Genomic DNA, 19,941 nt, shown 5'->3' on the forward strand with positions numbered 1-19,941 from the left:
AAAGTTGTCGCTCCAAATCGAAACCAGGCCTTAATGACGCAATTATGATATTCAGCGAATGAGATACCTTTGCGCCAAGTTCATCATGTAGTTTGCGGCAGTGCATTCGTCGATCAGTTTCAGGATGCGTACTTCGAAATTCTTTCCGGCGTCACACGCCCTGATGACGGTGCTGCCAGCCACTGATCCTCCCACGTGCGAAAACAAGAAGGAATTTCTCAAGCTGGTTATCCGCTTGAATTGACGATTGCTCGACATCAAGAAACGCTGCAAAAGATATAGGAAAAATCTTCAGTTTAAATGCGATATTATGAAGTAATTGCCACCAGAATTGGAAAAGAGATTTTCTTGCTTTCTGCATTATATGCCAAAACAGTTTAAGATATTCAATATTTCAATGATTTGTTAGGACAGTCGTGGCGCCAAGGCCTTTTTCCCGTCGCTTAATTAGTAAAAAACTTTTAAAAAATCATATCATTTGTGTGTTAACTTAAGAAATTTCGATACTAATCTTGCCCTGATAAAGTCTCATCATAAGTCTATTATGTAAGGTCAAAATGTTAATACGAGTACAATGCCGGGAGTATAGGACCTAATTGTGGACTCATACTTATGAGGACCTTACATAATAGACTTATGGCCTCATATAAAGAGCTTCAGGCTCTGAAATGCAATCAACACCCGAATTATTAGGGATCAAAAGCGGCTACGCTTTACTCGATACGAATTTCGTGTTTAACCACGACAATTGAGAGTGGTACTGAATAATTACCTACCTGAAGTAAAAGGTATCCAATGAAAACAACAATGCAGGGAATTATGAATAATGGTAAATATACTGCAATACCTAACGGGAAAACAACTAAAAACATCATTCCACCAATAGTTAGCGTTAAAAATGGAGGTAATTGTTGGTCGAGGGCGTCGATATCTTGGGAGAAACGATTGAGTATCCTTCCAACGGGGGTCGTGTCGAAAAAGGACATGGGAGAACGAGATACCCGGTCGAGCATTTTCCCATGTAGACTGTTTGCCGCCTGTAGACTGCGAAAGACGTTCAAAAATACAGCGACAAATGCGAAAATGGCTTGGCCTACACCAAGAACGATTAAGACCGCTATACGGGTTGGCTTTAAATGTGGGTTTGCTTTAAAATCTTCTTTGGAGTCCGCGCACCACAAAGACAGCCAGTACAACGACGCGAAATTCAGGACTGTAGCACAAATGACTTTTACTGTGAAGATCGCACACCATGTTATCCCGTAGGCTTTAAAATATTGTTTGTATTGTGATACGGATATCTGCAAATGCGTAATAACATTATCACGAGTTAAAATATGTGTAGAGGGTATAAGAAAAGGTATATTAAAGGGACTGTAAAGAAGGCATCGGCGGGTGGGTAAAAATTATTTGAAATACGTCAGAGGCACGTGACCAAGGAGGGGCGTGGTTCAAAGAAACTTAGTTCGTTTTATTTCAATAACTACCACTTCATGGAATTGGCGCTGCAATCTCGCGAAAAACAAGGACTAGATGTCCAGTTCTACTCTATGAGGAGCCTTTGTATCTTGGCATCACGTGATGTCTGTGACGTATTTCAAATAATTTTTACCCACCCGCCGATGCCTTCTTTGCAGACCCTTTAACGAGTACATACGTTTCCTTCTTTGAGCGTCTCTTTAGTCATGAGTTGTCCTTCATCTTCATGTGAAACGTTTCCTTGGGATGCAAGATGACATCTCTCAACTTTGATATTTAAGGTACTACAAAAATTTCATTATCAAAATTCCAAAATTAGCAAAGTGTGTTCTACCATAGATTCTTAATCTTATTAAGAGGAGCAGTAAACGGGCAACTTTTCAGACCCCACGAACCGATCACCGTTTGAGGTGTAATTAAAGGTGAATATAGAAAAAATTACTCTCCTATACAGTATTTACGAGAGGTATTTCTGTGGGCGCTGCCATTTTGAAGGAGAGAAGGCAACCCCATACCGATAAGATTGTCTCTTTACCCCCCCTACAGCAACGAAGTCCTCCCAGCATCCCCAGCATTTAGGTAGGGTCGTACACCACGTAATCCTAAAGGGAGTCTACCCATTCAACCGAATACCATTGGAACGAATCCCATTCTTCCGAAAATTTCTAGCCAGTATTTTAAAATCTAGCCCAATGGCGGTTTTCTATTAAAAGGGAATATTTTCCCATTCAATCGAATTCCATTGGAACGAATTCCCTTCAACCGAAAGTTCCAAGCTAGTATATATAGTTTATTTGATTTCGAAGTGGTCTGCGTCCCACCGTGGTCTAGTGGTAAAGCGTCGGATCGTCACGCTGAAAATCTTCGTTCGAATCTCCATCAGGAAGGTGAGTTTACTAAAATCGAATTATAAGTATAATTCTGAATAATCGATAATAATCGAAATTAATTTCCTTGCAGGTGCTGAATTTAGAAGGCTAATTTATAATTCAGCAGCATTAAGTATTTCACAACGAGAAATATAGCATTGTTAGGTTGAGTTACAAATTGGATGTTATAGCTGGGGTATTTTATTTTGGCCTTTTAGGTTAGGTTAGTTTGGGTAAGGTTAGGTTAGGTTAGGTCTGGTCAGGTCAGGTCAGGTTAGGTTCAGGTTAGGTTATGTTAGGTTTAGGTTTAGGTTTAGGTTTAGGTTTAGGTTTAGGTTTGGTTAGGTTTCAAGGCAAGAGGGAACGAAGTATATTAAGACTTGTTTCGTTTTAATTATGATTAATTAGTAATTATATACTAAACGAATTAGATAAAAGACCTTAATTGGCTTTAAAAATTTTATAAGAAGATAACTATAGAGGCTTTTTAGACCAAATTATTGCAATTATTTACCGCCAAATTCGGCTACATTTCGGTCGAATGGGATTCTGTCGAATGAGTTTCGGTCCAATGGGTTTCGGTCGAATGAGCCAGGAGCATCATAAAGGACACCCCTTTGCCTTAAAAATAAAAGCTAGTTCTCATACAAATACAATGGGGCTACGCGGCAGAACTTACAATCGCCTACCAAAAGTAGAAGGGTGGGCCAGGTACACTGGGAGACTTTCAGTACTGAAGGTTGCCCATCATTGTCACAATAAACCAAGGTATACTGTGCACATGGCGGTTATTCACAAAGAAATTCGCTCGGTTATTTTGTACAGTACATGGTTAATTTCCTTGACCTACAGCTTTGTCACTTTTCTACTATGTACTCGCAGTAGAAAGTGTGGATATTGCTCCAAATTTACTTACGAGGGTTCTTCTTTATTCTCGTTACTCATATCATTCATGTGCTGCCCGAAATAATCTCTGGCCATTCCCTGACGACTCATGATTTCGTCATATGTTCCCCTCTCGATGATTCGTCCGTTGTTCATGAAGAAGATCTCATCCACTTCTCGGATGAAGCTCAAGTTGTGCGTCACCAAAACTCTCGTCTGTAAGAGATTAAATTGCTATTTGTCAAGCAAGCATGGAACTACCAAACAGAAGCTTTCGAAAGAGAAAACACTCATGGCTTATTTGCGTTAGCTAGTCACTTACATCATCAATAGTCAAAAGTCACTATTGTTGAAGTTGCAAGGATTTAAATCAAAATCTATGCGCCATAGATAAATATGAATACACGAGATGTCAGATGAAAGCAGAAGTGGATCATATTACAGCTCCCTAGAAGTACTGGACGTTATAACATCGCCGTGCATCAGCATTGTCTCCTAGCACTGAAGAGAAAAGGGTATATGCGAAACGCAGCGGCGAATTTGTGAACTAAATCAGAGGAATGATTTTGGCGCGAAAGTAATTTTTAATAAGCGGGCGAAGCAAACGGAAGTAAGTGGTAGGCTGATAGCCAATGAGGAAAGGTTTGAGAGAGAAGGAAACAAGTTGTTCCATAAAAGTGTTGGGTTGTGAATATGATAGTAGAAGTCCACTTTATTTTTCCGATTTAAAAAAATAATTGGCGGTCTATAGGTATTTTTTAAACGCTTGTGTTGAAAAGGAAATTAATATGAATTCAAATGATCAAAATAGACTTCATCATGCTAGAATATTTCTAATGTATCCCTAGTACAGTACAGCACTGAGCTAAGCTTCCACCGATCGATTTAAAGGCTAGAGGGGATAGTTGGACCGATTTATTACTAATTAAAGGTTATGTGCGTCGACATAGAAATTTGTTTTCCCTTTTTAAGTGTGACAAATTTTTTCAATGCTTTAACGTTTTCCGTTTGCAAAAGATGCTGGTCAATATTTTTCAGTTTTACAAAACGTTTTTTTAGTTTTTTACGGTTAAGTGCTTTTAATATCACATAGATCGTGTTCAGATGTCTCTTTAATGTGGGCATGCAACCATTGCAAATAGTTACATTGATCCTTACATAAGCCATTCTAAATCAAAATTATAACGCGATAATAAGCTTCACACTAATCACGACACTGACGGCGGTCTGACAGCCATTATCATCAACCGGAACTTCCGTAGGTTAACCTAACTCAAGATCCGGGTTAATGGGAAAACTATACTTGTAAAACTGAGCTATAGATGGCGGGCTTGGATGTCTTGGAAGAAAACGCTGTTTACAAAAGCATAACCTACGTCCAGTACTTATAGGGAGCTGTAATATGATTCACTTATGATGAAAGTTATTTCACAGTAAAGACACTGATTGCATTACATTCATGGCTTACATATTCAACTACTACCGGGATTTAAACGAAACGACACGTCGACCATTCATTAATGGATGCTAAGCACTTTCATAATAAATATAAGAGCAGTGTTATTTACTTTCTCTCGAAGAAATCCCTTTGGTCCGATGACTTCGTTGAAAAGATGTTTGGCCACGTGTGAGTCAACCGCCCCCAACGGGTCATCAAAGAGAAAAACATCGTCATCGCGGTAAATTGCTCTAGCCACGTTGACCCTTTGCTTCTGACCACCACTCAAGTTGATACCCTATCATGTAAAATTAGTAAACGAACACGTTACTAAAGCTTAGTTCCCACTTGACCGAATACTCGACGGAAACACTGCGTAAGTACCTCCGAAACCGCTATCGGTCGGACAGAATTGGTGTTCAATTTTTGACGCAGAGGACGACGTAAAATTATTTTCATAACCAATCAAAATTCGTTCGGGATGAAGCTTCTGTTGACGTCATAATAGGGCAGTTTTTTTATCGCCGCTTTGAGGTTTTTTTTAACTCGCCAGTCGCCATTGCCACATTTGCATGTTATGAACTATTGAGTCTGAATTATCTAATCGGATTTGATCGCGAGTCGCTATTGCCGTGTTTGTATGTTATAAACCTTTGATTTGAATCTCTGATCTTAAAGGTAGCGTCGGCGAGGTTTATTACCGATCTAGAACGCTAGATGGCGCTCGCGTTGGGGGCGGTGGCCTAAAATTTGAAAAAAGGACCATACCCTACGAGTGGATGAATCGCGTCACGTGGGTTACAAAGACTCTATTTGCCCCTCAACCTGGACTCCACGTATCAATATAAATGAAGCTCGCCTAGAGCGCAAAACCTTGCAGTCCATTTTGCACCCCTTTTCCTCTTTCTTTCGTGACAGCGAGGAGCAGTTTTTCTTTTTTGCACCTGGGAACTTCTTTTATTCTTGGAATTTTTCTTTTTTTGTACTATGCTGTTATATAGTCATAGGAGAGGGGAAATTCGCGGAATTGAGAAATCATTCGACTTGGTTTGGTTGGGGGCTTGGGGCCGGGCGCGTTTAGCGATCGGTTAGGTATCTTTCTTCGGGACGAGATTTCAGAAAGACGGTTAGTAAGAAACGAATTGAGCTTTCTTCATATCGCATGAAGTCAATTGTGTTCGGAACTGTTTTATATGAAGATGATAGGTAACTATTAATAAAAGCATCAAAACTATATCCATGCCTGGTTTTAATTCATGCTTTGTTTTATCAGGAAAATTATTTTAGTGGTGTTTGGTAATGAACATCAAAATAAAATGAGGTAAAAATCTAATGTTAAGTTTGACCAATCTAAAAGATTAGTGACTAAACATTTTGTGACTTTTATATAGTGCGTATACACCAGAACGTTACTGATAATTTAACAGGACGTGTGAATAATGTTTGAAATTATTGGGATGGGAGAAGTTGCTCCCTCTCTCAGCTTTATCTTCAGTGCCATGTTGTGATTGTGAGGCATTCTACGTCAGCCAAGATGGTCAAGTACTAATTCAAACTGAACTGCTAGCCTTTCTCTTGGCTTAGTAACACTGGGAGAACCAAAATGAAATTGAACTGGGTTACTGGACGCTTGGCAAAATTTAAATGGACGCTCGCGATATTTTAAGTGGACGCTCGCGATATTTTTAAATGAACGCTCGCGATATTTTAAATGAACGCTCGCGATATTTTAAATGAACGCTCGCGATATTTTAAATGAACGCTCGCGATATTTTAAATGAACGCTCGCGATATTTTAAATGAACGCTCGCGATATTTTAAATGAACGCTCGCGATATTTTAAATGAACGCTCGCGATATTTTAAATGAACGCTCGCGATATTTTAAATGAACGCTCGCGATATTTTAAATGGACGCTAGCGATATTTTAAATGGACGCTCGCGATATTTTAAATGGACGCTCGCGATATTTTAAATGGACGCTCGCGATATTTTAAATGGACGCTCGCGATATTTTAAATGGACGCTCGCGATATTTTAAATGGACGCTCGCGATATTTTAAATGGACGCTCGCGATATTTTAAATGGACGCTCGCGATATTTTAAATGAACGCTCGCGATATTTTAAATGAACGCTCGCGATATTTTAAATGAACGCTCGCGATATTTTAAATGAACGCTCGCGATATTTTAAATGAACGCTCGCGATATTTTAAATGAACGCTCGCGATATTTTAAATGAACGCTCGCGATATTTTAAATGAACGCTCGCGATATTTTAAATGGACGCTAGCGATATTTTAAATGGACGCTCGCGATATTTTAAATGGACGCTCGCGATATTTTAAATGGACGCTCGCGATATTTTAAATGGACGCTCGCGATATTTTAAATGGACGCTCGCGATATTTTAAATGGACGCTCGCGATATTTTAAATGGACGCTCGCGATATTTTAAATGGACGCTCGCGATATTTTAAATGGACGCTCGCGATATTTTAAATGGACGCTCGCGATATTTTAATTTTTAAGTGGACATTCGCGTTATTTTAATTTTTAGGTGGACATTCGCGTTATTTTAATTTTTAAGTGGACACTCGCAATATTTTAAGTGGACACTCGCAATATTTTAAGTGGACACTCGCAATATTTTAAGTGGACAGTCGCAATAGTTAGAATATTTTTTCAAACTTCGTATTTCTAAAAACTTTTTGAGGATACAGTGTATAGACTAATGGTGGTAGAGAGGGGTGAAAACAGTGTATCCCTCCCTCTGGGCGCGCTTTTGTAAGAGAGGATACTGTACGCGCCCAGTAGGGGCATGACACTGAGCTAAGAGATAGGAGGTATGCCGTTTGCATAGGTAGTACTGCCATTACTCTATATCGGGCCTGATTTCAGTCTTACAACATCAGAACCAGTTTGTGTACCTGTACATGTATATAGACAAGCCTTTACAACCAGGGTTTTCTATACAATGTTGTGATTCTTTCTCGTATAACCGTGTCTAATCATAGAGCTGTTAAACTGCCAGCTTCAAGAGGGAAAGGGTGTAGCGCTTCAAACTATTGTATCTATAAATCGCGACAGGTTTGGGAGAGAATAGGTAGGCTAAAGACATTTTCTACGATTTAGGAAAGGAGAAAAAACTTATGCGTCATGCACTGCACAGCCTTAGACCATTGTTAGGTATTGTACAACCTTAGCACATTGCAAAATAATTTTGGTCTTTGTTAGCAACATCGAATGATAGATAATACCAGGTAGTAATTAGCAAAGGAGATGTATGTATTCATCCTTATTGGCATTAAGGGGTAGTATGGACTGGTACTTGCTTCGTTACTTTGAGTGGGGTAAGGGTGTGATGGTGTTGGAAAATTTTTGTGCCGGCTCGCTAAAAGCAAGGAGGATGAATAAGAGAGAAGACTCGTTTTGAAAATGTGGAAATAAAAAACATGCATCGGCGCGTAAGCCGTTGGTAAAGGCGCACGTCACGTGATCGTTCTTGCAAACGAGGAATATTCAAAATTATAAACAAGCTGATGAGGCTAGAAGAAGGGGGCTTGAACGCATGGGTGAGAACGTACGCTCTCTTGCCGTGAGGGGGTAGTGGTAATCATGGTAACTGGGGAACGCCACAGTGTAATTTTATGAACTGCGGACTACGTGCATTTTGTCTGACTCTGAACCTCCTCTCTTATAAATCCTCCTTGCTACGAGAATGCTATGGCATCTTCCGTATAGACCATTTCGGAAATTAAATACGGTACCATTGCGGTATCCTCCTTGGCGTCAAGAAACCCCGCTAGATTCAGTGCGAGTTGGCTAGCCTCCCGCGAGCAGTGAACTCGGGCTCATTCTGGCGTCTCTTCTTGGCGCGAGGGAGAATACCCCAATGGCCGCCTCTCCCTTGTGGGTTGGTTACTCAGTATTTATATTCCGAAATTATCTATAGTTTGTAGGTAAAGGGGGTCTGTAAACCAGAAATGTGGTTTTATTTTTGTTTGGGTTCTAAGAATTCCCTCCAGATCCATGAATGTATACCATTTCTCAGTCTTGGCGGATGGTGTTAATTTCGGGAGGGTAATTGAGGTTTTCCTACCCTTTTCTTAGTATCAACTCTGCTTTAAAGTGAAATTCCGGGTGGCTAGTGCTTCCCAAACACACCCATAATATCGGCCGGTTCTGACATTTCTACCTTGAATACAAGTTCATTCGTTCATTATTTTAAAAGGAGATAAAAGAAATGTTTAGGTGCATTGGAATGTGGTCACCGAAGAAATGGAGATAAAATTCAGTCTCGTCGAGGGGCTACTCACTATTATGGTTACTGCAGTGATTATAACATTATTTAATCGCCACTTGTACCCAGAACAACTCGCCAATTACACATGGCAAAGGTAATTGTAAAGCGATTAACGAGTCATTTCATTTCAGAAAGAAGTATGTTCGAAACACTTCGCAATTATCACACGATATAAGGAATAGGGAGCTAACAGTTCTGACCCTGAAACGTCACACCCTTCTATCTCTTGCTGGAGTTTCATCCCCCCTAACGGTTGGAAACAGTATTCTACGCGCAAAAATGACAACCAAAGAGGGGCTGCGTGACGTCAGACTATCTCTTCCCCCTAGCCAGTTGTTAGCTCCCTATTAGATCGGGATAACCAAATCATTTCACGTAGGTGTTCACAGGATATAAAGAAGGATCACGTCCCTTTCGTTTGAAGAACGTTCAAACCAATGTACTTTTTCAGTTTTTCCAAGAAATAAATAAAAATGCTCATTATATACTCTTGTTCAACCTCACTTGACAGTATTGTAGAAGTTGAGGAGCATTAGCCAATATATAATGGCAAGTACGGTTTCTCAAGTGCGGATAAACAGGAGTATAGATATTTGTCTCCATAGTTTCATTTTAAATTAAAAATATCGAATCGAAAAAAATAGTGAATCTTTATAAAAGACCTTTCTATTCAAAGCTACTAGCCTTTAGCACATAGAGGGTGAGAAAATGGATTGAAAGGCGTGTGTATGGCATTGGGAAAAGGGAATAAAGGAATCAACTATAGGTGATTGGTTGTCAAACTATTCAGGTGGTCGAAGCTACCCTGCCCTTATTTGAAAAAAAAGGGGGGGGAGGTACCTCCTTCTTACAGAGAAAAAACTTAATAGTATTGCAATGTTAGGGGGTTTCAGTTTAAACCTTTGCCCTCTTAAAACTCCGAACCCCTTCTTGGTACCGCAGTCCCCAGGATAATCATGGCAGTAAGTCTATAGAGTAAAGGCACCTCCCTGCCTTTGGCTACGTTACGCTCTATGAGAAATTAACATGGAGTGCCACTACTCTATATAGGGGCAAAAAGAAAACCCAGTCTGGCGTTTTTCGTTCCCCCGTTTAACATTCTTAAGCTATCCCTACAATCAACGGTCACGTGGCACGGGCATCATCCATGGGGGAGGGGGGGGGTTTGGCGAACCTAAAGGAAGCATGACTTCGTCGTTGGTGCGGTAACGGATGGGGGAAAGGGGGGAGTAGAAAATTCGTTAGAAATAAACTGAGTTGCAAGCTTTTTCGCCTAGGCGGCAGCACATTTTCTCGGCGTTTGGAGCTACACAGGAAAGTTTCACTAAAGGGGCGCCAACCGAGCAGAGTTCCCCTTTAATTTGGTAGAAGTAAGCTCCATAATTAAGATACCGTCAAGGGAAAATCAAAGGCCAAGGCTTAAGTTCTTATGGCTCCGAGTCCCAATTCCAACTCGTGCCACGTGACTTCCGGTCGACCGCCCTTTTCTGTCGGAATTCGGTCGTAAGTGTGAACCGAACTAAAATCTTGCCGTCGAAGGCCTGCGTAAAACTCAATTTTTTGCCGCAGCGCTAATGTTTTCGGTCGTCATTTTCGGTCGAGTGGGAACCTAGCTTAATAACCCGGGTTTTTTACCTCTCCGAGTGACGTATGTCACGGAGAGGTTCTAATTTCGACGTGTCTGTCTGTCTGTGTGTCTGTGTGTCAGTCTGTTGTTGTTGACTTACACCAAAGGGGACCGCGTTCGCAGTTTTCAAATCGGAGCAAATGTTTTCCCAAATTCCGGAACGCATTTACAGTTCCAGGAAATTTGGAAAATTGTATTCCACTTACAATGGCTATTATCTATTGCCTATCTACCACCACTATCCTCAGGCCATTTGTCCATCCCACTTGGACACCAGTCTGTACACACTGGCTTCCACACACCACCAATTATGGTCTTTGTCTATCTCACATGGACACCAGTCACACCACCATCTTCTGGTTTTTGTCCATCTCACATGGACACCAGTCACACCACCACCTTCTGGTTTTTGTCCATCTCACATGGACACCAGTCACATGGACACCAGTCACACCACCATCTTCTGGTTTTTGTCCATCCCACAGGGACACCAGTCACACCACCATCATCTGATCTTTGTCCATCCCACATGGACACCAGTCTGTACACCTGGCTCCTACTCCATCATCATCCTTGAGGTTAAGACATACGCGGCAATCGGCCAGGGTTACGAGAAACGTCTGGCCTCCTTAAGGTGGGGCTTCCACCAAAGGTTCACGCAATTGCGCTGTTCTTATCCATAGCTGCGATTCGAAACCCGTATATACTACCTATTTGAGTAAGGCGAAAAAACAGTCGTATTCATCAATTCAAACGTCAATATTAGTCAAGTCTCTCAAGAACGTTTAATTGTTCTTTTTTAAAACGATGTAACGTTCAATAAGGCGAATAACTAACGAAGAAAATATTTTATATGAATTATATTTATTTTATTATTTAAGATAATCTTGTTTCTCAAATCAAAATTAATACGGAAAGAGTTCAAAAGCAGCCTATGTTTTTGTCTGTGTGTGTCCGTCCGATGTTACACTAGTGCGCTGCGTTAGCAGTTATTTTCGTTTTGATGTGTAAAGAAATCCTACAGAACCTTAATATTCACTTTTTCCATTATATAAAGTGAATATGTGGAAATATTTTTCGTATTAGTACTTTTGTAGCTTTAAAGCTCTGTTTCATTTTGATATTCCAAGGATATTTTTTTAATATTATTACTTGAAATGGCTGTTTATATATTACTTAAGCTATACTATATCTGTATATAGAATAATCCTTGGTTTAGTTATTTCACAAAGAAATCTAAGGCCTGCACTGAGTCTGGTAAATCAAGTAGTTTAGTGATCCAAAGAGTAAATAATTGAGACCAGAGGTGAAGTAAACTTTGGGTTTTGATTTTCGTGTCTCAAATGAAGGGACATTAAAGGAACATTATCACACCCCCTACTTTTAAAATTCCGTTTCGTAGTTCACTTTTCTGAAATAGATGGCGGTTGCATCTATGTGGCCCACTCTGAAGCCGGGTGTACACAGACAAATATTTTCGTGTTTTAAGAGCGTTTTTTTCTCGAAAGAGACAAAAATCTTCAGTGTGCACCCGCATTGATATTAACGGCCGCTTTTCTAGAGAATTGAGAATGGACTCGTCTGGGGGGATTCTAACCATAATTTCTACCATTCCTACTAAGTCTGGTACTTCCTCCTACCTTCCCGCGGGGACCAAAGTTTATAACTTCACGCGGTTCACGGAATATTATTGCGGTTCATTGATTGAATGTTTGCGTTGTAAGTTCGGGTTTTTTTCTTAGTTTTATGTGTAGAAGACAATTTGACGTTCTAGCAGCAAATTTACGTTTGAGTGAATTGAAACTATTTTTAAAATGGTCGATATATATAGTGCGCGCTAAAGAGGCAAGAGAAATTTCCGCCTCGTTTCTTACCATTAACCGCGCTTCAGGGTTGCCAGGATTTTGTTAGAGCATGTCGAGTTCGGAAGTTCAATTCAGTCTGTTGTAGAAAGCGGTTAAATTGCACTCACGAATGACTGGCAACGCTTGTCCGCACAATATCTATACCTATTCATTTCAGTTTCCTAGAAACCCCAATATTTGTCCAAAAGTTGCTGTAAATGCCGAAATGGTTTTGGTTTTTTTGGATAAGATTGGATTGAGCAATTGGTAAAACAGGCTTTCGGATTGAAATGCTATTGCGGTTTGCCATTGCGATACACTTCTGTTTTCCGAGGATCTGCGCTAATATTTTATTATAATTGTCCTGCTGTAGCATCAGGACCGAATCACAAAAATGTACGCTTGAATTTGACAATTTTTATCGGTATTAGATGATAATGAAAGACTTAAATTATAATAGGGAGTTTGGGAAAGTCAGGATAACTTTCGAGGCATTTATTCTGGAAATATCAAACTAGCGAGTGCTGTTTTATTAGCAGGCAACGAGTTTGCAAAAATTGAGAAATGGGCGCGATTTGCCAAAATTCATCTTATATCTGACTAGCCGTTACCCGCGGCGTCGCTCGCGTGTAATAAGAACTTCCATCTAAAATGATATAAATAATGTGTAGATTTTACTGATGACTAATATTTTTGTAGCACCCTAGGAGCGAAGGCACTCGGCACAGTCCGTCAGCCCGTCGGGATATTTTTTATTACTTTTCACGCGGGCATTATTCCATAAGAAGGGTTTTTAAGTTTTTGCCCGCCATTTAAAAAGATGGCAACAAATCGAACCCAAAATACCATTCAGCCCGTCTATAGGTTAAAGGAAACCATTGTACTAAATATTTGTGAAATCGGTTGAAACGCGCGGACTTTATTGCATAGAGAATTTTTTCTTACATTTCTGGGCGCCATTTTAAAAGATGGCGAAAAATCGAACCCGAAAGACCATTCAGCCCGTCTTAAGGTTAAAGCAAACCAGTGTACTAAATATTTGTGAAATCGGTTGAAACGCGCGTACTTAATTGCATAGAGAATATTTTTTACATTTCTGGGCGCCATTTTTTAAGATGGCGGCGGATTGGAAAAATCTTTCTTAGTACGCGCCTACTACTTATGAGTAACGTTCCTGCAAAATTTCAGCCTTCTAGGGCTAGCGGTTTGGGCTGGGCGTTGATTATCAGTCAGTCTGTCAGTCAGTCAGTCAGTCAGTCAGGACTTTGATTTATATAGATATAGATGACACATTTTATCGGTATTAATCAATTGAGAACGCATTTATAATATAAGTACAATAATTAACCTTTAAATCGGATAGGTATCAGAGGCACTTCATTCAACCAGCGATACTACAATATTGGCAAAATATGCAAAACGAGCTTTTTATAAAGTTAGCTGGGAAAGAATTGTTAATTGCTGGGGACGGAAGGAATGATTCTCCCGGATTTTCTGCAACATATTGCACTTACACGTTCGCTGATTGTGAAACAAACAAAATTTTAGCAATATCTACAGTAGACGTAAGAGAAGCCGATGGGAAAAGTCCAAATATGGAGTTCATAGGTTTTCAAAGGGCTGCCAAAGAAATAATGGAATTAGCCAAAGATAACATTATTGTTATTTCTGAAGTTGTCACGGACGCCCATTGTAAAATTAAGGTTGAAATGAGTAAGTAAAGAAATCACAAACGCCAAGAGGAGAATAACTAAAGAATAATTCCATTTGATCATGCGGTGTTTCAGAAAAGCCAGATAGGATATTCAAAAATGCCACGCATTCCTTAGATACATGGCATGCTGGAAAGAATATTAGAGCCAAAATTGCCGATGTATGTGTCACCCCTATTTATTAAAAATTTTGAGAAATTGAACCAATAAGAATTGCTTTATTGTAACTTATGATGATAAGTGAATGCGTTTTTTATGTTTTAAAGGCTGGAAAGTTGAAGGCCACTGAGGAACTAGTGAAGTGGGCGCCTGATATTAGAAACCATTTTTGGTTCTGTGCTAGAAATTGCGAAGGTGACGTGGATAAATTGCAGGCTTCATTTCAAAGTGTATTAAACCACGTCACTGATTATCATGAATGGCTTACGGACTTTGGCGCCGGGTACTCATGCGCACATGAAATACTGTTACCAAATGCAGAAGAGCGAGATAAAAAATGGCTAGAAGCATGAATTTATTTATTAACATGAATATATATCTGCATTGACTAGTTAAACTACATATTCAGGGATGGGAGGGGCTTAGTTTGAGTGACGTCAGAGGATTTCTGCCGGTTTGTTTTTAAAGCTAAAGCTCTTGTCACGCGGAAGGCTTAATTACTACCGCATTAATTTAACTCCAACAGCAGGGAAAAACCAGCATCATCAATTCTCACGATTTAAAATGTTAGTAGTTTACTTTCAACCGTTGCATCATGGATTTATAAAAGATCCATGGTTACATTAATTTTCATAATGGCCAAGGCTTAGCACTTTACCAACAGTTTTCAGTTTCAGATTAGGAAAAACATTGCAGGCACTTTTTATAATTTCCTTTAAAAGATCACTATCACTTTCGGACATCGTGTTGAGATATTTATTCACGTATCGGCGATAATTTTTAATATTCAGTTGACGCAGTTTGGTGAAATTGTATCATTCATACAATTTTGTTAAACTGGTCGTCTGCTGTTCGAACTTCCAGGTGTCTCGATTTTGATTGGCTACCGCGATGACGTTAAACGCGTATGTAATAGATAGGTCCCTCCCATCCCTATATAACATGATAGAAAGGCTAATGATACACATATATATTCATGTTAATAAATAAATTCATGCTAGAAGTTAATTCGAAGGCGTATAAAGCTCTAGAAGACATTGTGCTGAACAAAAATTTCCAAAAAAAATTTAGAATACTACGTAAATTTCAGGTATTATCGTTAGTGGTGATAGTATTTGAGTGACTCGGTTAATTTTAAATTCGTTTGTAACAGACACACGGGATTCGTTGAAGTTTTTCACAATCTTATGCTTGCGTATGTCTCTAAACGGAATTTTTATAGGTGAAAAAGAACCTTCAAATTTCATTCAGAAAACGGATTTTTTGTACTAAGGTTTTGATATTTTAATTTAGTTGGGACAGCTATAAAGCTAGAGTAACGTTAGCCGCTATAGACCATAACCAACACGCCGATCGAAAACAGGCCCGTACGAAAGATGGACAGCTTAGGTATAGGTACTTCTATAGCAAGAAATCAAAAAGCTATAACGTTGGGAAGGTTTTTGAGCCTAAACAATACAATTACATAGACTCTTTGATTGAAAGCATCTTTGTAGAAAAGGAAAATTACGTGGTAAGATAGTTTAAAACCGGTAACAGTTCGCAAATGTCTTAGGTGGAAAGGTTTTATTTTTATAAACCTTTCACCCTGGTCGTTGCAATTCCTTCAGGAGCTCATTCTTGAACATTTTCTATTATTAAAGGGAAATGTATCAGACCCTTCTTTCATGGGAGAAAATGATCCCCGTCACATTTCTAGCAATATAAGTATGATGGAGAAGCCACCTAACGAGGAGTTACTAGCTAAGCACATGTCAAGATTTTAATTTCATATACCTAGCCAGGTTTATGTGGAACTGAGGTCGTTGCACACTAAATTGTTTTAATAAAAATACTCATTTGATATTCAAACCAGAAAAACTTATTTTATTTAACTAACGAAAGCACTCATTTGATTTTACAAATAAAACACTCATTTGATATTACAAACAGAAAAGTTCAATAGTTCATCGGAACTACCCCCCTTCTAAATGGCACATATTGACCATCTGGAGATGGATATGCTGCCCGAATTCGTAGCACGCAGCAAGCTGGGATCACAATGCGATTTCCGGCGCCTAATCGTCCAAATTCCATTAGCGTGTAATTTCGATATGCCTGATACCTAAACAATCAATATGTCTTTTGAACTTATCTTTATGTTCAATTGTAAAGTATATAACCTACCTGAAATTATTATTTTCTGGGCCTAGACCTCGTCGAATGGCCGCTTCATTTCGAAATCGCATGCTCACGTATAAAAGTGGACGGTATAAACACATTAAAAAGAACATAGCTCTTTCAGAATTACAAACACGTTGTCTGCAACAGACATTTTCGTCTTCTGTTGGCATAGGCCGACAATTTCCACAGATACATTTATCTTTTTTGTCTCCTTTGAGAGATCCTGGCGCATAAAACAAAGGTTCTGGTGGATCGCCTCCCGCTGCTAGAACGATCAGGCTTCTTTCACCATTCGATTGTTGCACATCTATTTAGTAATATGATTTTTATAAGAACTTTTGATTGGTTAGTAATCAACTTCGCCGACAATCGTGATTACCATTCGACATTGGCACAAAATGTAAAATTGACAGAGCCTCTGGTATTTGTCTCGCTGTGACCCGAAAATACTCTTCCAACTGTTCACGGGTTGCCTCTGAAGCAGCTTTCTATATTTTAGAAGAAATGTTAAATGTAATAGGGAAAATGAAAGCGATTAGACTTACATTTATTTCATCATTGTGTTGCTGTAAAGCATCGCAAACTTCGTTGTTAGTATTTATTTCATCCGCGTTCAACCTATCTGTAAAGGAACTTTTACCAGGAATGTTGCAAGAAGGGGGCGTTTTGTTATTGGTTCTCTTTTTTTCCACCAAATAAATTTTTTTTCGCGTTGATTTAGCCTTATTTGCAAATAAATCCTCTTCAGAACTTTCATCGCTGGATATTACCTACAAAACATTTGCAAATAAATATTTTCCTTAGTTTTTACCCCTATTTTGCTCTAACGTGGGCAATTAACAGCCAAGATTTTAACTTACATTTCCCCTTTCTTCGTCCTTTTCAAATTCTTCTTTGTTTTTATCCCTATTTGAACACGAGATTTTGCCTGGAGCACATTTGCATTCCCGCGTACATTTCAAGTTATTTGCGCGGCAAGAACATCCTCCTCGCGTAATTTTTTCGCTACCATAATTTAGTGGTCGGGTACAAGCATTGCGACACTTACACGGCTCTGTATTTGTAATGCTTTGCATTTTGTAGAATATTGAACTACTAGGCCTTCAACAAATTTTCGAAGCTTCGTTGTGAGGTTTTAAAAAACGTAAAATCTTGATAATAATCAAAAGTAAATATGGGTCGCAAATAACAGAATAGGTAGGTACGTAGGTCTAGTAAAGAGTACCGCTCTAGTTTGATCTGCAGACTCGGAATCCATGGGAAGGGAAATCCCAAGAATTATTGTATAGAAAGGTTAAGCAAACCTCTAACCATTCCTAACTACCTTTGTGAACGTCTAAATTATGTCCACTGTTGAGGTTAAACTATTCAAGGTTGCTTAACGTCTCTATTGCTTCTTCGTGGAAAATTCAAAGCATCACAGGGGAGGGGACGAGTGTTTAGAATTTGTCAAGCCGGTGCTCTGAAGAAAGTGTGGGTCGAACGCTTTCACCCCATTACCTATTTACCTTCAATAAATGATGAACATCTGTAAGGCGTGGTATACCCCTTTCCGAAGTACAAAGAGTTTTTTTTTTTGGTTCTGTAGTTTCAAGAAAATTTGTTTCACTAGACCTTGCCCATAGATAAGAACGACAGAATAACAAACCAGCATTAATAGACCTACCCATAGACTCGTGGGCCCCCTGTTGCGACTGCTATCCCAACTTAAACTGAAATACCTTAGGGCAAAAAAAAAACCTCTATTCCTTCCATCCGAAAACTCAAAATCCTACCGCGAAACTCTTTCTTGGAAGGGAAAAATTTCTAGACGGGTGTGGGAAACGAAAATGTTTCTCAATTCTGCCACTACTCAGAAAGTGCGCCAGAGTACAGAAAGTAAAATTTGGGGATTTCGTCGGCTAAGTCCGAGCCAAAATAGGGTGATAACGATCCTTTAACGGTTCAGAGTGAGCCGAAAGTTAATTACACGCTTAAATAATCAGGTTTAGATTTTATAATAGAAGAAAGCATCATGGTTGCAATTAGGTCAGTAAAAGGTCTAATCGTTATCGGGTTATAGCTTCGAAGTTTTCATTGTTGTGATGGTGAGCATTGACTTTCAATGCGTCTTACCACAAGTAAGTATTGGTGATTTTTAACGTTAACGCTCATGTTTGCAAACTAAGAATATCGTTGAGGTGAAACGAGACAGTAGTATTTATACTGCAAACCAGTTGTGAATGTAGCTATGAGAATATAGGGTAAACTGCTAAAGCGTAGACAATTCCACCTTTACAAACACATGAAGGTTATATCTCTCGAAAAATTATATACTTCATTTCCTGTTCTTTTCCCCATTGACTGATTTCCGTGTGTCCAAGATTTATATTTATTGGATGTAAAATGTCGTCTGCTTTACTGTATATTCGCAATGCTTGGAATACAGCTTCAATAATTCATAAATTTTAACTTCAAATAGAGAAATAATTTTATGTCTAGGTAAATAACTTTGTAGTAGTAGACCTCTTGACTCGGAGAGGTAATATTTTGGTTTTCCCAACTTGTTTAAACCCTGCGTGAAAGAGAACCGTCTTTGGCAATATAAAAATTTTCGTTCGTCATTGAAGGGAGAGTGAATGGGAGAGAATTGTGGTGAGGTGATATTTTTCGATCGTGTATTTTAAAAGGATGGAGATTATAATAGTAAGTTGAAGAATTGCATTTAATTGTACTAGTAAGGTTAAGAATTGTAACTTTTGTTTTACGTTTGTTCGATATATTTAAAGCAGGAGAGAGGATTATGGTCTTGCCTTAGTTTAAATGGAAGGTATAATACTTTCTTAAAAATCCTTGCCACCCGTCGACAATAAGGGTTTCACGCTTACAATCCCGCTCCCCTACTTCAAAATCTTATTAGTTTCAATGATACGTACTCTTTCTCCGATCTCCGTTTCGTCATCAGCGGGTAGTTGGTTTAAATCTGGCTGTAGTGCGCACGCGCGTATGACATTGTTGTATCTTTCCCGGTCCATGTCGTCGACGAAGAGAATATTCTCTCTGAGTGAGGCGTTCTGAATCCAAGGTTGTTGAGTGACGTATCCCACTCTTCCAGCCACTCTCACCTCCCCCTCGACCTTCTGCATCTCGGACACCAGAGCGGATAGGAGGGAAGATTTGCCACAACCCACCGGACCTACCACAGCCACCAACGAACCTCGGGACAATTTCAAATTAATGTCCTGAAGAGAGGCCGCTCCTTCGTCTTCCAGGTTCCAACGAAAAGTTCCCTTCAGAATCTCAATTGCTGAAATTTTCAACATTGACCAATTGTGAGAGGCTAGTTGAAAAATATCTGAAAACAATCTAAAAGCGACTTCAGGCTTTCCTCTATAAGAACGACATGTTTACTGGCTTATTTTAAAAATACATTTTTTAGGTTATAATTAGCCTTTGCGGTCTTTCCTTCTAAAGTTGAT

The 19,941-nt window shown here is 39.2% G+C and overlaps 3 protein-coding genes across 4 annotated transcripts in view; 1 reads left to right on the forward strand and 2 right to left on the reverse strand.

The window, feature by feature from the left end:
- LOC149678528 (multidrug resistance-associated protein 1-like) overlaps window positions 1-19,941 on the reverse strand; it is a 50,202-nt gene that overhangs the window by 5,944 nt on the left and 24,317 nt on the right. The window contains exons 31-36 of the mRNA XM_089836460.1: window positions 19,399-19,769; window positions 4,802-4,969; window positions 3,265-3,449; window positions 1,658-1,763; window positions 777-1,301; window positions 68-267 (exon numbers count right to left, since the gene is read on the reverse strand). Coding sequence (XP_089692586.1) covers window positions 68-267; window positions 777-1,301; window positions 1,658-1,763; window positions 3,265-3,449; window positions 4,802-4,969; window positions 19,399-19,769 — 1,555 coding nt within the window. The remainder of the gene's footprint in view (window positions 1-67; window positions 268-776; window positions 1,302-1,657; window positions 1,764-3,264; window positions 3,450-4,801; window positions 4,970-19,398; window positions 19,770-19,941) is intronic.
- Window positions 11,991-16,180, forward strand: LOC149678530 (uncharacterized). 2 transcript variants are annotated; one of them, XM_089836458.1, is made up of 9 exons: window positions 11,991-12,845; window positions 12,910-13,078; window positions 13,149-13,749; window positions 13,813-14,162; window positions 14,237-14,322; window positions 14,428-15,410; window positions 15,474-15,542; window positions 15,614-15,833; window positions 15,964-16,180. In XM_089836458.1, the coding sequence occupies exons 4-6, from the start codon at window positions 13,862-13,864 to the stop codon at window positions 14,671-14,673; spliced, it is 633 nt and encodes a 210-aa protein (XP_089692584.1). In that variant the 5' UTR covers window positions 11,991-12,845; window positions 12,910-13,078; window positions 13,149-13,749; window positions 13,813-13,861; the 3' UTR covers window positions 14,674-15,410; window positions 15,474-15,542; window positions 15,614-15,833; window positions 15,964-16,180. The 2 variants fall into 2 exon arrangements, with proteins under 2 accessions (XP_089692584.1, XP_089692583.1); XM_089836457.1 differs by having other exon boundaries at window positions 12,910-13,749.
- LOC149678531 (uncharacterized) lies at window positions 16,259-18,245 on the reverse strand. Its single transcript, XM_089836456.1, has 5 exons — window positions 17,344-18,245; window positions 17,029-17,253; window positions 16,863-16,971; window positions 16,487-16,790; window positions 16,259-16,424 (listed from the first exon to the last, which is right to left on the reverse strand). Exons 1-5 carry the CDS (start codon window positions 17,557-17,559, stop codon window positions 16,259-16,261), a joined length of 1,020 nt encoding a protein of 339 aa, XP_089692582.1. The 5' UTR covers window positions 17,560-18,245.

Source organism: Phalangium opilio, unplaced genomic scaffold (assembly GCF_054372755.1).
Source record: "Phalangium opilio isolate 3A_F unplaced genomic scaffold, DU_Popi_V2 ptg000042l_1, whole genome shotgun sequence".
In the NCBI taxonomy this organism is placed as follows: Eukaryota; Metazoa; Arthropoda; class Arachnida; order Opiliones; family Phalangiidae; genus Phalangium; species Phalangium opilio.

Coding starts and splice junctions, on each gene's coding strand:
- LOC149678531 (XM_089836456.1), bottom strand. CDS start 17,559: ATGCAAAGCATTACAAATACAGAGCCGTGTAAGTGTCGCAATGCTTGT. Junction 16,972..17,028: donor AACACAATGATGAAATAAAT/GTAAGTCTAATC, acceptor TCTAAAATATAG/AAAGCTGCTTCAGAGGCAAC. Junction 16,425..16,486: donor CCAGAAAATAATAATTTCAG/GTAGGTTATATA, acceptor TTGATTGTTTAG/GTATCAGGCATATCGAAATT.
- LOC149678530 (XM_089836457.1), top strand. CDS start 13,862: ATGCAAAACGAGCTTTTTATAAAGTTAGCTGGGAAAGAATTGTTAATT. Junction 14,163..14,236: donor TAAAATTAAGGTTGAAATGA/GTAAGTAAAGAA, acceptor GCGGTGTTTCAG/AAAAGCCAGATAGGATATTC. Junction 14,323..14,427: donor TTAGAGCCAAAATTGCCGAT/GTATGTGTCACC, acceptor TATGTTTTAAAG/GCTGGAAAGTTGAAGGCCAC.